Source organism: Typha angustifolia, chromosome 2 (assembly GCF_048772165.1).
Source record: "Typha angustifolia cultivar Huaian chromosome 2, ASM4877216v1, whole genome shotgun sequence".
NCBI classification, from domain to species: Eukaryota; Viridiplantae; Streptophyta; class Magnoliopsida; order Poales; family Typhaceae; genus Typha; species Typha angustifolia.
In genome coordinates this window covers 1,192,757-1,207,564 of record NC_133240.1, presented here as the reverse complement: position 1 = coordinate 1,207,564, position 14,808 = coordinate 1,192,757, and the positions used below count along the sequence as shown (strand labels likewise).

Genomic DNA, 14,808 nt, shown 5'->3' with positions numbered 1-14,808 from the left:
CGTTTCTAGTTTGCTTATTTAAATAGTAAATATTAATATTGTTACTAATAATACGTTATATATTATTTATAGAGATTAATTTCTCTAATTTTATATATTTGGCATACAAAAAAATTATTTGTTATAAAACTCTTAATAATTTTGTGTTAATTATATCTAAATAAAATATTATAATTATTTTAAATTCAATCAATATCTGTTTAAGATCCAATCTTTTATCCGAAAATTATCCGTATCCGAACTAAAAACATGGATCCGGATATGGGTTGAACACTATCCGATTCGTATCTGATCCGTTTTCACCCGTATAGTTTACTCATGATATTATACATTAGTGTAACGATGCTTTACATGTATCGTGTATGATAAACTCTTTCATAAATATCTGTTGTGAATATAGAATAGAACGGTGATTATGGCATGCTTTGTACACTCATAGACACTACACCACTTCCACCTATCATTAGTATTCGGGTTCTGACTGGGCAATGCCCCTATTCACTCAGCCCGGGGTTAAAGGTAAAGTGTATCATATATGACTATACTATTAGCGACCTACACCTGATTATACTGTATAGTCACCCAACGACGCAGGGTTAAGGCGTCCATTGATGAGCTGAGGGCTCCCGATTCTCCTACTAAAGGCGGTGATGATTTAGAAAGAGTAAGATATGGGGTCATGATCGGGTCCTTAGTTTGATGGCCACAGACAACTGGTCACATGCAGTGTCTGTCATGCATGCGTGAGTGGCATTACCACTAGATGTGTATATATCCCTCCTCGATGTATGAGATGATGGATGGTTGTGTGATTTGATGATTTTTTTTTAGAATATCCACATGTGTGGTGAATGGCTCGGTGAGCTATGATAAAACATGATTAATGCCTTGGTGAGCATGAAATAACTAAACTTTTTTTTATTGCTATGTATAATGAATAAAAGATTGTATCAAGCTTTATATCTGTGTGGACTTATCCTGATATAATTAGGAATTGGTATGTTCTAGGATAGTGACGTGTAGTTTTTATTGATTACATTGATTTAGTAACTCATAATAAGTCATTTAAACAAGCGTATTGTTATTGCTAGTAACTACAGGCATGCATTGGATATACAAAGGAGTAGTTTTATTTTTATTTCAGTTATGTCTATGCCTATTAGTTGTATTGAGCCCCTACGAGGGCGTTATAATTGACGTTGTATTTTAGACAATATATATAAACATATATTGCTACGTGCCTTGTGAAAACCTATTACTACAGTTTAACAGTTTACACGTGATGTACCGCATTAATCGTGTGGCCCAGATACATCCGTTGAATGAAATATCTCCACTTTTGATCTCCAAGTGTTATTAATCATAACAGATGAGTTGCATTATTATTATCATCTCAGCGATTAATGCAGAATAATAATAATATTCCGGATGACAATCTTATCAACAATTTCTCTGACAAAAAAAATCTACTAATTTGAGAGAATAAGACATCTGTTATTACACAATGTGAAGTAACGTATGAACCTATTACGCACAGGACTGCTGACCACAAGCATAGAGAGAACACAGAAGATCGCAGAGTTGAGGAGCGAAAATAGCTTAATAAAAATAACATTTCAAGATTTTTCTCATAAAAAAAGGAAGGAAGGAAGAAAAAAAAAACATTTCAAAAAAGAAATTAAAAAAAAAAAAATACGGGAACCAGTAACCACTGCCACTCTGTTAGTTTGCAACTTCGACATTCCAAGAGATGAATACTTTCTATTGTTACTGCTTTAATATAATTACCATACAAGCAAGCACTACTATAGGAGTAATCGCAGTAGGCAAAATATGAAAATAATTCAGAGAAGCTAAGTGCCAATTAATGATGGATATGGTAAATTCCAGAGTTCCTGTATACCCTTTTTAAAAATCAATATGGGACATTTGCCTTCAATAAATCAACAAATTATCTGTACAACGGCATCCACATGATTTTTCATGTAAATGGATACCAGCTTTGAGATTGGAACTTAAGCCTCCTGGACTGTGACACAGGAATCAACTTGAATTAGTGCATTTTATCAAACAAAATTTCTTCATAACAGTGCTGACGTACCCAACTCCTGTTTTACCCACTAGATTTCTTTTGAGAGGATGGTTTGATCCCGGATGCAATTGTAACATAAGACGAAACCAATTTTCAGAGCTCTACCTCATGAAGGTCATCCCCTGTAGAGCCACCAAGGACCTGCAGAGATGAGCTACTGCTTGATCGTGTCCGCGAGGGGTAATTGGGCATAAATGGCGATAGGACTGCTTGTCCATCACCCACAGGTTTCGTTCCGCTCCAGGATGCAGCTCGTGTTCGTGATAGTGGAGCATTTCCACTTGGTAATGCCGGCCCTGGTGTCTTGCTTCCATAAGGAATAGTGTTGCCCATGTTCGGGAAGCATTCGATGGAAGATGAAGGTGACATGGATGGTGAGGTAGATGGTGTTTCTTTTTGCAGTGATATAGAAGGATTTTCTGCAGTGATCTCATGATGGCTTTCACCTGATTGATCAGACTTCAGCTCCTCACCACCAGAAGGTGCAGTGGGAACAAAGAACTTAGCACCTGCTGCCAGCTTCACAGATGGAGCAGCAGCAGGAGACTGGAATAAGCTTGGCGAAGATCCACCTCCTTTATTAAATGTATCAACATATCTGAGAAGAAAGAAATCATTGCTATGTGATCAATCCAGTCTGGCAATATAACAAGTTAACCCTTTGAGCTACTATAAACTCAAAATCAGGATTCAGGAAGGGCAAGCTGATAATCACCTTGATCGGACTCCCATTCTTCCGCGAGCTGAGAATTGGTTCTGGCTGGGTGGAATTGGTGGGATCCCTGAACTATGCTCTGAATGATTTGGTGGTTTTGCTTCTGGTACTCCATTAGAGGTAAGGCTTTCATTGACAAAGGCACTGTTTATGTTGTGCTCTAGAGTACCATTCTGGAATGATGTTGTCGGAGGCGGTGGTAGGGCAGGTTCCTCTGCTGGAATCTCAGCACCTTCCTCCACCCATCTCTTTAGTTTCTCATCATAGTAAAACTTGTTTTGTTCACCCAACTTTGCCTTCAGCCATGAATAAGCAGGTGTACTATTTAACTAGACAGGAGGGAAAAAAAAAATATATGTATAAGCACTAGACAAGCCAATACTGCAAGAGAAGTACCTGACGATGGGATCTTGACACCCAGCCCATGGTCTTTTGAAGAAACTGAGACCCTAACCGTCCAAACCGTGAACCTCCTGATGCTGCTTTGGTTTGTGCACCGTCTGAGCCTGCATCCTTTGAGGAAATGGACGTAAAGTCAGCAAAGAGCAAGAAGTTTCTTTTGCTTTTCTTAAAAAGGACTTGGGAGACATAGAGAATAACATTGGACTGTATTCAACTGAAACAGAAAGAAGCACCTGTTTTGGGCTTCTCCCAAAATCTGGCTCTGAAATACTTCTATTATGCATGATCTTCTTGCTGCTATCGCCTGTCCACTCACTTATAGACTCCACTGAAGCTGATGGAATTAAAGTTGACATGGCCATAGTCGATTGGCTATTCACAACTTTTGGGGCGACAAAATTGTTATCATTGCTATTTAAACTTCCCTGTGGTAATGGGGGCAGAGGTGCCGGTGGCGCACCAATCATGCGGTGGATAGATCGATCAATTGAGGTGAATAACTTTCCTACAAATTTAGATGGGGCGAGATTTGTACCGTATCCACCCTGGAGAATTAACAGCAAAGAAAATCTGAGATAAGACTAACTACAGAAAGGACGAAAAAAAAAAGAAACATGCCTGCTGGTGGGCACGCAACCGCTCCTCCAGGGATGAAAACAATGATTTCCAAGTTTCTACTTCAGGAGCACGACCAGAGGATTTCAACAACTTTAAAGATGCTTGGCAGTACCTATACCAAATAAGTTACCATGAGTTAAAAGGATACAATAAGAAAAAGGAAAATAAAAATATCTAAACCGACCTAAGTGAATCTGGAACTTTCCCCACTTCAGCCAGCATGTGAGCATAAATTAGCTTGTATGGCTGTAATGGAAGCAATATATACTGAGAATTACCTAGCACCTTTGAATATTCATACAACTCTGTCCTCTGTAGCAATGTTTCAAATGAAGAGTCAGTTCATGATGGAACATAACACAAAAAGAATTAAAAAATTATAGGAAGAAAACTATGCATCATTACACAATGAAAAATAGAACCATATCACAGCTCCAATAAGAGATAAATTATAGTTAACAGATTCCTGAGGATGAAGTGAATTTAGGCATTTCCCTTACCCCGTCATACAGCTATGTTTAAACCTCATTGTACAGATCTCATATCAATTAAGTTCAAAAATGTTTCACAATGAGTTCTCAAAGTCATCAATGCACTACATAATAGATTCCATTCATATCAACCGTGAGCTAGATAGAAGACCATTAAGAAGCATGGAAAGCCACTCTGGATAAAAGAACTATAGTTCAAGCTTATGAAATCAGGAGAACTCAAGAGGCAAACTTGATCAAGAGAACCATATCCCTTTTGGAACAATATAAAAAGGCGAGTATGATAACATCCCTTACTTTTGTCAAAGCAACCATCCTCTATTGGCCTCTTCATATGCCTCAAAGAAACAAGCCAAGTAGATGATGCATATTATATATGACAAATTAAAAAATAATGCCTGTTATAGAAAATTAGCTTCTTCAACTTAGATACTCCTTTTTTGTATGGGGCATCAGCATAAAGTAACACAGATAGCTAAATTATCATTCTCATGCAATTTCCTTTAGAATTAGAGTAACAGCTCGGTTCTTGTTTTTTCATAATATTGCACCCTCGTATAGGTATATCTCTGATCCGCATAAGAAAAGGAAAGAATCCCAGGCAAATCCTTGTCTGGATTTGTGTAATTTTGAGCCGTGTCAACTTATTTGAGGGTGTCTACCAAACATTAATCTTTTAAAATCTTGCTTACAGTTTCCAGTTTAAATTTAAACTTTACATGGATACAAACAAAAAAAGAAATCTTATTTTCAACACTAGTGCAACTGCAACAACAAAGTGGACAAGAAACAATTTTACATTGAGAATAAAGACAACAAATGAAAGAAAAGGGGATAGGACCTGAATAGCTTCAGGGCTGGCATATGTTCGAGGATATTTCCAGTGATCTGCACCAATGAGACAGAGTCTTGCACTATCAGAGTATGATTCAAAATTTGCTTCAGCAACCAAGTAGCAGGTGTGTGCAGCAGTTACCTGTATCAAATTGAATAAGGACCATTAAATTAGCTTCTTCAGTATAAGATAATAAGTAAAAGGGCAACAAAAAAACAAACAAACCTCCCCTCTCTCTCGCCAAAGGCAATCTCCAAGATGTATCATTACTAATTCATCATCCTTCGTTCTATTTGCAGTTATGATAGCTAAATTCTCTTCCCAGTCATCTAACATGCCATTAGCTTTTACCTACTTGCCACAAAAATATCAAATGAGTTCACCGCACAAGATATTGAAAAGCTTTATAAACTGATTCCAGATAAACCAGAACCTAAGAAATAAGTAATAGATTTATCAAGGAAGTGAAAAGAACAAACTAATGCAAGATAGATCATTAACACTTTGTCTAGAAAATAAAACTTTGGTAGATCTATCACCTCAGTGGGTTGATGTGATGCATTTGCAGCACCATATAAGCTGTTGGTGGAGCTGTCAGAAAATACATCTGCAGGTTGCCCAGCAATAAGAAGGCATAGTGTTCTTAAAGGTGATCCAGATATGAATTGGTGATGAGCCATTTTCTTCACGGTCTCAACATAAAACTGCATCAAAGTTAATCAGCGACAAAATTATAGCTTCAAAATTTGAATAAATAAATAAATAAATAAAAAGCAATTTTGTCCATATATGATAATGTACATTAAGCGCTGGTTTGACGAGAAATAAGACAGTGGTGAGCATTATCATAAAAGCATGCCCACAATGCAGGTAAGTCATAAAAGTGGATGAACCTTGTCACCAAGCTGTGCTGCAAGAATAAGGGCAGGTCCCCACAGCTGACCTTCCTGTGCATATTGGAGAGCCTCCTTCCTTCTACCCGAGACTAGAAGGTTTTGCACCTCAGCGGCAGTTGCCTAAACATGTTTTGCACATTTAAACTACCAACTCAAAGACTAATGAAATATTTCAGCTGAACTATAAATAGAACAAGACTTACCCGGATTTGTCCTTCAGAAGGAAGATTTTGCATACAATGAGTGAAAGAATCATACTCTCTCAGACGAGCACTGCTTTTCTTAGCAGATGCAAAGAGCTTAGTTACTGCCATCTCTGGACCGTCAGTTTCCTATTAATGGGGAAGATAAATCAAGGTTGAAATGGTACCAAAATACCAGATAAAGAAGCAAGAATAAGGGAAAATTCATACATGAAAGATACTTCAGAACTTGATGACTAAGAAAAAGGTTTATTAAAATGTCTTGAAAAATCCAGAAAGATGACAGTTAAATGTAACATATTTATTCAATACAACATCTTACAATTGTATCTCAATCCATTCCTTAGAAATGTCACATAAAGCATGTCTTTGAGCAATATGGTGAAATAAAATCCAAACTTGCATCTTAAAAAGAAGGATAATTTTCAAATAACACCCTAAAATTTATAACTTTGTGATTAGCACACCATCTTTGTGGTTTTTGTCACCTGGTCGCTCTATCTTTCCTACAATTTTCATATGAATCTCTTGATTTGATTTAAACCAAACCTCTAACCGAACTGTATCAAAACAGGAAAATTTTGTGAGGATAAAAAGATTGACTACTAAACTACCTAAAATACCCTCGTCTGCGCTTCTCACTTTTCCTTGACTTCTAAAAGAAAATACCATACAAAAGTCAAACTTCTTCAAGAAGCTTCAAGATACTTTTGTACCTTCAAGATAATTTATATTCCTACTTCTACATAATTGTTTAACATAAGAACTATATCACCAAAAACTGCAGGTGGTTTCCACTAATGGTGTTTGGTGAGTTAAACATTGATAGCAAAGATCTCACTATAGCAATGCAAAGGGCAAAATATCATAGGTCAACAAATTATACACATCTTGGGTTGTAAGGATTCTTTTCTCATGCAATATTTACTGTTATTGGGCCAAATTTGAACCATCTATCAATATTCCCCATTTATTCATATCTATTATATGTAGAATTGAAAGATGAAGTTTAGCTTTTCTCCATGAAATAAACTGAAAATTCAAGATTTGAGGTTTGGTAATATTAGCCAATAGTAGTGGAACCACCAAAACCAGTGACAAAAACTATCAAAACGTGCAGCTGAAGCCACTGATAACAGTTAGGGGATGGGTTCCAAATCTTTCATGGACAAAGGAGATTTTAGCATTCACAATCTCTTTAAAACTGTCTACTATTGACACCAACGGTCCGTTTTACTGAAAATCGTATCTGTAAACCTAGGTTGCTTCTTTAACTCATGTCATGTAGGAGCCTCTTTCACTCCTTAAGACTGATCTCTAGAGGTTTCCTTGTTAAAACAGTTATCTTCTACTTATTTTAATGTGTATTGGTTTTAGTTCATTAATTAGAGATGCAAGTTATTATTGGTTTTCTTCTGATTACTCAGTTTGACTTCAAAAGCTCCATAGATTTTGCAGTCTCAAGATGTAATGCAGTTTCCATCATAGGATAAATAGTTGCCCTCTTTTTTCTGTGCATTCATCTTAGGGTATTAATAGGAAAAGTGTACTTGCAAGTGGGGAAGGGGTCTTAGCAATGTCATGCCATGCCCTAACTTAAGTGTTAACTCAACTTTCCCTGGAAAATAAGCTTACAATTTGAGGCTATATTCATTCAGTATCATACTTAAAATCCAATCCACGCAACCCAACTCAGAGAAAGGTCTGATTCATGGAATCAAACTATAAGGAACTTGAATAGTAAAATCTGAAAGTGGAGCAACCAAATGAAGATCATTTTAGAGAAACAATCATTATCTAGCTTTCTTATGATTGAGACTTTGATGTTCCTAGAAATATACAATTCCAACATCTGATTGAAAGCTTTATAATGCATAATCAAGAGGCATGGAAGTCCTCATTAGTTGGTTTAATTGCAAGAAAGGTTCTATTTGCCATCAACATCAAATTACAGGTGATCATATCATCATACAAGGTGGAAATTTGAGACAAGATTCGCACAACAGGAGAGAATGATGAATAGAGTTTTACATTTTTAAAGACTTCCTTTTTAATATTTGATGAATCCTTGTATATATACTAGGATATCTATAAGGATTAAAGCATAAATACGTAAGAATACAAATAAATAAGAGCTCTTGCAATACTAAAAAATAGAGAGAGAACAATACCTCTTGCAACAAATCAGACCCAAAAGGAGATCTGAGTTTTCCATAATGCTGACATGATATTTTGAGCAATGAAAGAAGAAGCTTCAGAAGTTCTCCTTTACGAAAGTCTGTACTGGGCGATTCACAGTTCATGATCCTCTCATCAACCCATTTGTTTACATCCTTCGTTGCAGCATTGCCACCAACAAGTGGGCCAGGGAATGGTTGTTGACATAATGCATGGAAGTAACTGACAGCACAGCCACTAACAACGCTAGACCCATCAGCTTTATCCATCATAATGTCTGACAAGCTAAGAATTGAGATTGTACCACCAGACATGCCCTTCAAATGTACATACCGGGAAAAATAATCAGTTTCCAAAATGCTAATCGCTAAAAGAAAATTGAAATTAGAAAGGAAACCTTCAGAATTTCATTTTTATTCAAAATGACGGTGAATGAATTTAGAGCTTACTTGGTTACCAAATTCAAACTGACTGGCGGTAGAAGTTGCATCTTTCATGACAATGACCTTACCACCAAATCCAAAAGTAACTAAAGCATGTGCAGGACGTCCATCTGATGACCTCCCTTCATGAGAAGCATAAGAGAACTGAGAAAAAGAGGGATTTGAACTCTGAAACAGATTCTGTGAATTCATAGAGTTCTGATTTTCATAGTAGTTGCTTGAAGAATGTATTTGTGGACTCTTCCCGACATTAGGCTGATTGTATTGATACACACTTTCAGCAGGAACAAACCCTTGAGACCTCACGACACCATTAGCAATGCCATAATTTTGACTTGTAACAGGTTCAAAGGCCTTGTAACCTATCTGTTGTTCTGTGTGGCTCCCTGAATGCCCCATGGAACTGTATAAGTTCCCTGTCTGCTGATTTTCCAAAGAACTTCCAATATTTCTATTATTATCTACTGGTTCCGGCTGCCAAATGTTCTGCTGACCATAGTTACCAGTTGAAGCATTCCACCTTTCTGCAAATTCTTGGCCTCCATGACCTTGAATAGTATATGTTTGATCTTGGCTTCCTTCGTTATAGATACTGTTCTGTTGCGAGACTCCAGCTGAAGCAGTCATAACTTGACTAGCCTGGTCTTCAACTGTACTTGATGCCATCTGTATTGACTGCATGTAAGACTCAAGAGTATACCACTGCTGGCTGTTTGTATCATAGTACCATCCTGGGTATTGAGAATCAAATACCATATTAGGTGGATACTCTGTGCTACCTTGATTCCAGTTAGAAACACTACTAATGGTACTCTCCTCTGTTATGGTCTTCAACACAGACTGAGCTGTCTGTTGCAGATAAGAAACATCTGATTTCATAGCAAAGGATTCGTCCACAGCAGGATGAACCTTTTCTTCATAGTTCTTCTGAAAATTTAAATTTGCAACATTTCTGCTGTTGTCCCATTGAGCATTCTCAGTAGCATCAGGACTGTCCAATTGATACCACTGACCAGTGCTTGCGTCGTACTTCCAACCTGGGTACAGATTCTCCCAGTAGTGGGCATCATTTGCATCAGGAACTTGCTCAGTTGCAAAGCCGTAAAATTGGGTGTCTTGTTGATCAGAGGACCCCATGTCTGTAATCTGATTATTGTTTTCCTCATAACCTAAATTGGGATCGGTATCATTCATCACAAATTCAGCTGATTTATCAGCCGTCAAGAAATCTGAATAGGAACCAAACCCGCCATGGTTGGATTGCTGAGAGTTGTCACTGAAAGCAGTCCACTGGACCTCCTTGACACTGGTCCCCTTTGATCCGCTTCCCTTTGCCATTGACGAACCTGGAGATCCAACATCCATAGCATTTTCTGTGGAACCAACCGATTGAATTGTTGTGGTATCAGAAGCTGCTGCTGATAGGAGAGAATCCTCTGCGGCCAAAGCATCATTTGGCATAGTCTCCGAGGTAATCAAGCTGCTTGTTTCCTGCTTGGGTTCAAGTTCTGAGGCAAACTCAGCATCCCCGGAGTCCTCCAAAGAGGTGGAAACATCACCAAGGCTAAGATTGGAGAGATCCTCCACTATTTCCTTCGATACAGAACTAGATCCCTCTATGCCCAACTCATCATTCACAAGCTTGTCAAAGAAATCCTCGTCGGTCTGGTCCTCAATCTGGAATGGAAGAGGAGACGCCATCGTAGCGAAATCAAAGTTCAGTTCCTCTCCAACCGATAAAACTTCCCCCAAATTTAGAGAAAATTAGATCTGCCCATCAAAATCGGCGCCAACTCGAGCAAATCTCCTGCGATTCCACCCAGATCCCATCAAGCCCTAGGAGATCCCACTCAAATCTAAGAAAAAGAAAAAAGTTGTTCTTGAAGGACTGGGAAACCCTAATACAAGCGAGATCTAAGGTTTCGAACGTCGGGTATAATCCTAGCCAAAACCGGCAGCCAAAAAGACCCAAAAAAAAAAACAACGTGCAAATTTCGCAGTGAATCGAGCGGAGAAAAGATCTACTCGACCGAATCCGAGACTTACCGAGGGAACGCGTCGGATTGGAAGGGGGGATCGGAGGAGGTATCGATCGATCGTAGAGGGAAGTCGAGACGCGAGGAAGCGGAAACCCTTGCTCTCAAAACACCGACAACAACTCACAATTCATCCAAGTCGCAAGAAATTTCGTGTGTTTCTCCGGTCTTCCTTTTTATTTCAAATTACTACCTGCGTTAATATTTTATTACGGAAAGCAACCTCGAGATAAAATATTTGCAAATTACCACCTCTCAAATAAAGGGGTGTGCGTTGCGTGTGCGTGCTTGGATTAGATTAGATAATAGCATTTGAGTCGCGATCTAGGATAATCTAATTTAAATCCAATTTAATTGACATCTAGACCCATGATCTATTGTATATTTCATATTAGATCCCCTCATTAATTTTCACAACACGTATAAATATACTACATAATTTACGTATAATTATCTTTTCTATTAATAATTGAATCATTCCAGAATAAAGACTAGATGAATTTTAATAGGATATTATACAATGTACCATCATATTAATTTGATGTTAAATAGTCTTATTATATTGTCTAATTTATTACTATTTTTTTTCAAATATATTATTTATTAATAAATAAATTGGATAATCCGCATGTGGATCCGATCTGCTAAAGATTTTTCCTATAAATAGGAGTATATAAATAGGAGTAGACGTGTGCTGATAATAATGATGAAATTGAATGAAATGAATCAGAGTTTAGTCAAATTATTATTTTCGTTATTATCTTCTATTATAGCCGTTAGATTGCTTTATCTTTTTAGGAGTAGATCATAGCCGTAAAAGCTCCAACGCTTTCAAACTCTAGCCACCTTCCTCCTCCAATAGCCACCCTACCCTATGGCCGTCCACCACTCCGACGGCCGCGGCAACGTCAGATAATTACTCGATTTAGATAAATTCGAGGCCATTAGAACCCTAACTCACGGGGCTACCTCCACCTAAATTTTTATAATTTCTTACATCTGGATCGATCCAAATCTGGTTCGTAACAATATAAGTATAATTATCCCTTCCGTTAATAATCGGATCATTTCGGGTAAAGACTAAATTATTAATTTGATATTAAATAGTCTTATAAAAATATTGTCCAAATTAGTGCTATTTTTTTTACATATATTATTTATCAACATATACTCTATAGTTATGGGGATGAGTATGATAAAATAATTTAAAATATATATAAAAAATCATAATAGTTCAGAAGTCTAAGTAAAATTATTTATAAATTAAAATACTAAGTCTTTATGGGACCTCTATTTGGATATTTATTTATAAGCAAATACTTCGCTACTCTCTTTAAATTTTTAAATAACCTGCAGTTATGATAAACCTCTAATCTTTAAATATTTGAAGGTAATGGATAGATAAAGATCGAACTTAATATTATGTTCGAATTGATAAAAAGAACTTAGAGTATTTGAATTAAATGACAAAAATGAATTAATCACTGATTGAATAGTTAATTAATCTTACAATGTTTCTATTTTTTAGTCCTAATTTAGGTATCTTGAATTAGGTTAAAATAATATGGTGTTTAGTTCCGAATTAGATTAAGAGTGTATTTATTATTTGTGATGTAATGTGAAATAATAATAAAAATACCGGCGTTGGAGAAAAATAGATGACGGCAAAACAAGATTCAAGGCTATTTCTTTCACACCGTTACTAAATTCAACCATTTCTCCGGCTTGAATCTCGATCAATTCGTTTTACTTTTAGGATAGTATTCATTATTATAATAAATGGTATCTATAATAACATTTTGCGGCATCAGACTTTACGAGATTAGCTAATAGGTTTGAGGGCTTTAAGCCCACAAGCGACAGAATTAAATCTTTCCTGAACACTATAAACCTATCCGTAAAAAAAATTATCTAATAATTTCAAAGAAAATGTGATCTGTACAAGTTTTTTGCATATTTTTTTTCACATATTTGGTGAAGTATAACCTCCTTTATAATAAAAAAATAATAAAGAATAATTTGCAAGAGAGAGAGAGAGAGAAAGAACATTCAAAATTGATAGATTTAAATAGTACCAAGGATAAAATTAGTATCAACTTGAATTCATATTATATTTATTTTCTTTTCTTATATTTTTAGTTATTGAGGAGTTAATTTGGTTAGATAAAAAAGAAAAATAAAATCTTTGGTAGGGATTTGACCAAGTTCAAAGACACCTCCTGAACTCAAAGCAAATGATAGCTCAGTTTTGAGTTTTTAAAGTAATAAAGTTGCCTTGTTTAATAAAGAAAAAAAAAAGCCACAGTTCATGTATTCAGGATAACATGTCATCAAATGCAATAAGAGAAGAGTAAAAGATGAAGGGCTCAACTTGCTTCTTTCATATAACTCTTTACATCACCTTATTATCAATTCAGACGGTTCCTACATAAGACCACTAGACCTAGGTGAAACGGGTTTTGTTGCCCAACAAGCTAATGGTGGAGCCAATTCTTGCAAGAAATCAATATGGTAAATACGTCTCTCCTCTTGCTATTGAAGTCTCAACAATGCTAGTATGTTCTTCATGTTATTACTCAAATTGCTGCTGATAGAGTCTAGATCGAGACGAATTCTCTCCTTTTGGTCGACATATTGATTGGACTAACTCCTCACCCCTGGACCATCAAGTCCATTACCGATGACATCTCTATTATGCTACAAAATTACCTTCAAATTAAAATTTCTTATATCTTTCGTGAAGCAAATCGGGTGTCTGACTGGTTAGCTAATTTGGATAGAACCCAAGGATTTTGGTGTATTTAGACTAGATCCTTTTTCCTCTTACAATTTTGTACCTCTGACCTGAATTGAGCATTTTGTACCAACCAAGAGTTGGTAAGTACCTTCCCTATGATTATGGGTTTGACTCTAACCCCAAACAATATTGTAAAGAATATTATTCAATAGTTTGGTGGTTTAGCTCAACAGCTCGACTCAATTGATAGTTTGGCAATACGGTTGGCTTAAAGAAGCAACTTAGTAGCGCAACGACTTGGAGCATGTCTCCACAATGTTTGGTTTAGAGCAATTGTTCAGCGACGCACATGGCTTGAAGTCTAAACTAGACAGTTTACTATATTAGTTAAAAGCTCGGTGAAACCTAAGTGTCTTTGTATCTATAAAGAATTTATCATTTGTACAGCCCATATCTAACCTTTGGACTCATAAATAATAAAAAAAGGGACATTTTGTAACCTTGGAAGTTAACCATCTTAATGAATTCTTTTTTTTAACAAAAAAAAGACGTTTTTATTTCAAATTACAACCTACCGTTAATATTTTATTACAGAAAACAACCTCACGATAAAATATTTGCAAATTACCACCTCTCAAATAAGTGTGCGCGCGCTTGGACTGGAGTAGGTATTAACGTTTTGAGTCTGGATCTTTAATTCTAAAAAATTTTGGATCCAAATGGGATTAATCTAATCGCAATCCAATTCTGTGATCTATCATTGGTTCCATTAAAGGTTATTTACATCCAGACCCATGATTTATTGTATATTTCATATTAGATCCCTTCTGTTAATAATCGAATCATTTCGGATAAAGACGTAGATGAATTCCAATAGGATATTTTACAATTTACCATCATATATATTTGATATTTAAAAACTCTTATACACATTCTTTGAATCTTTTTATTACCTATACTAAGATATATATATATATATATAGGTAATAAAATACCAAATATTTATGGCAGCTCTATTTGGATATTTATTTATAAGCAAATACTTTGCTACTCTCTTTAAATTTTAAATCACCTGCAGTCATGATAAACCTTTAATCAATTGAAGGTAATGGATAGATAAGATTGAACTTAATATTCTATTCGAATTGATAAGATATTTTTC

The 14,808-nt window shown here is 36.1% G+C and overlaps 1 protein-coding gene across 3 annotated transcripts; it reads right to left on the bottom strand.

Moving 5' to 3' along the window:
- Positions 1–1,825: 1,825 nt before the first annotated feature.
- LOC140769034 (protein transport protein SEC16A homolog) lies at positions 1,826–11,064 on the bottom strand. 3 transcript variants are annotated; one of them, XM_073109558.1, is made up of 14 exons: positions 10,920–11,064; positions 8,880–10,680; positions 8,424–8,747; positions 6,253–6,381; positions 6,047–6,169; positions 5,693–5,857; positions 5,379–5,504; positions 5,160–5,294; positions 4,012–4,139; positions 3,828–3,939; positions 3,443–3,754; positions 3,204–3,320; positions 2,808–3,103; positions 1,826–2,690 (listed from the first exon to the last, which is right to left on the bottom strand). In XM_073109558.1, the coding sequence occupies exons 2-14, from the start codon at positions 10,572–10,574 to the stop codon at positions 2,186–2,188; spliced, it is 4,167 nt and encodes a 1,388-aa protein (XP_072965659.1). In that variant the 5' UTR covers positions 10,575–10,680; positions 10,920–11,064; the 3' UTR covers positions 1,826–2,185. The 3 variants fall into 3 exon arrangements, with proteins under 3 accessions (XP_072965659.1, XP_072965677.1, XP_072965669.1); XM_073109576.1 differs by having other exon boundaries at positions 8,880–10,709; positions 10,920–11,054; XM_073109568.1 differs by having other exon boundaries at positions 8,880–10,729; positions 10,920–11,053.
- Positions 11,065–14,808: the final 3,744 nt, after the last annotated feature.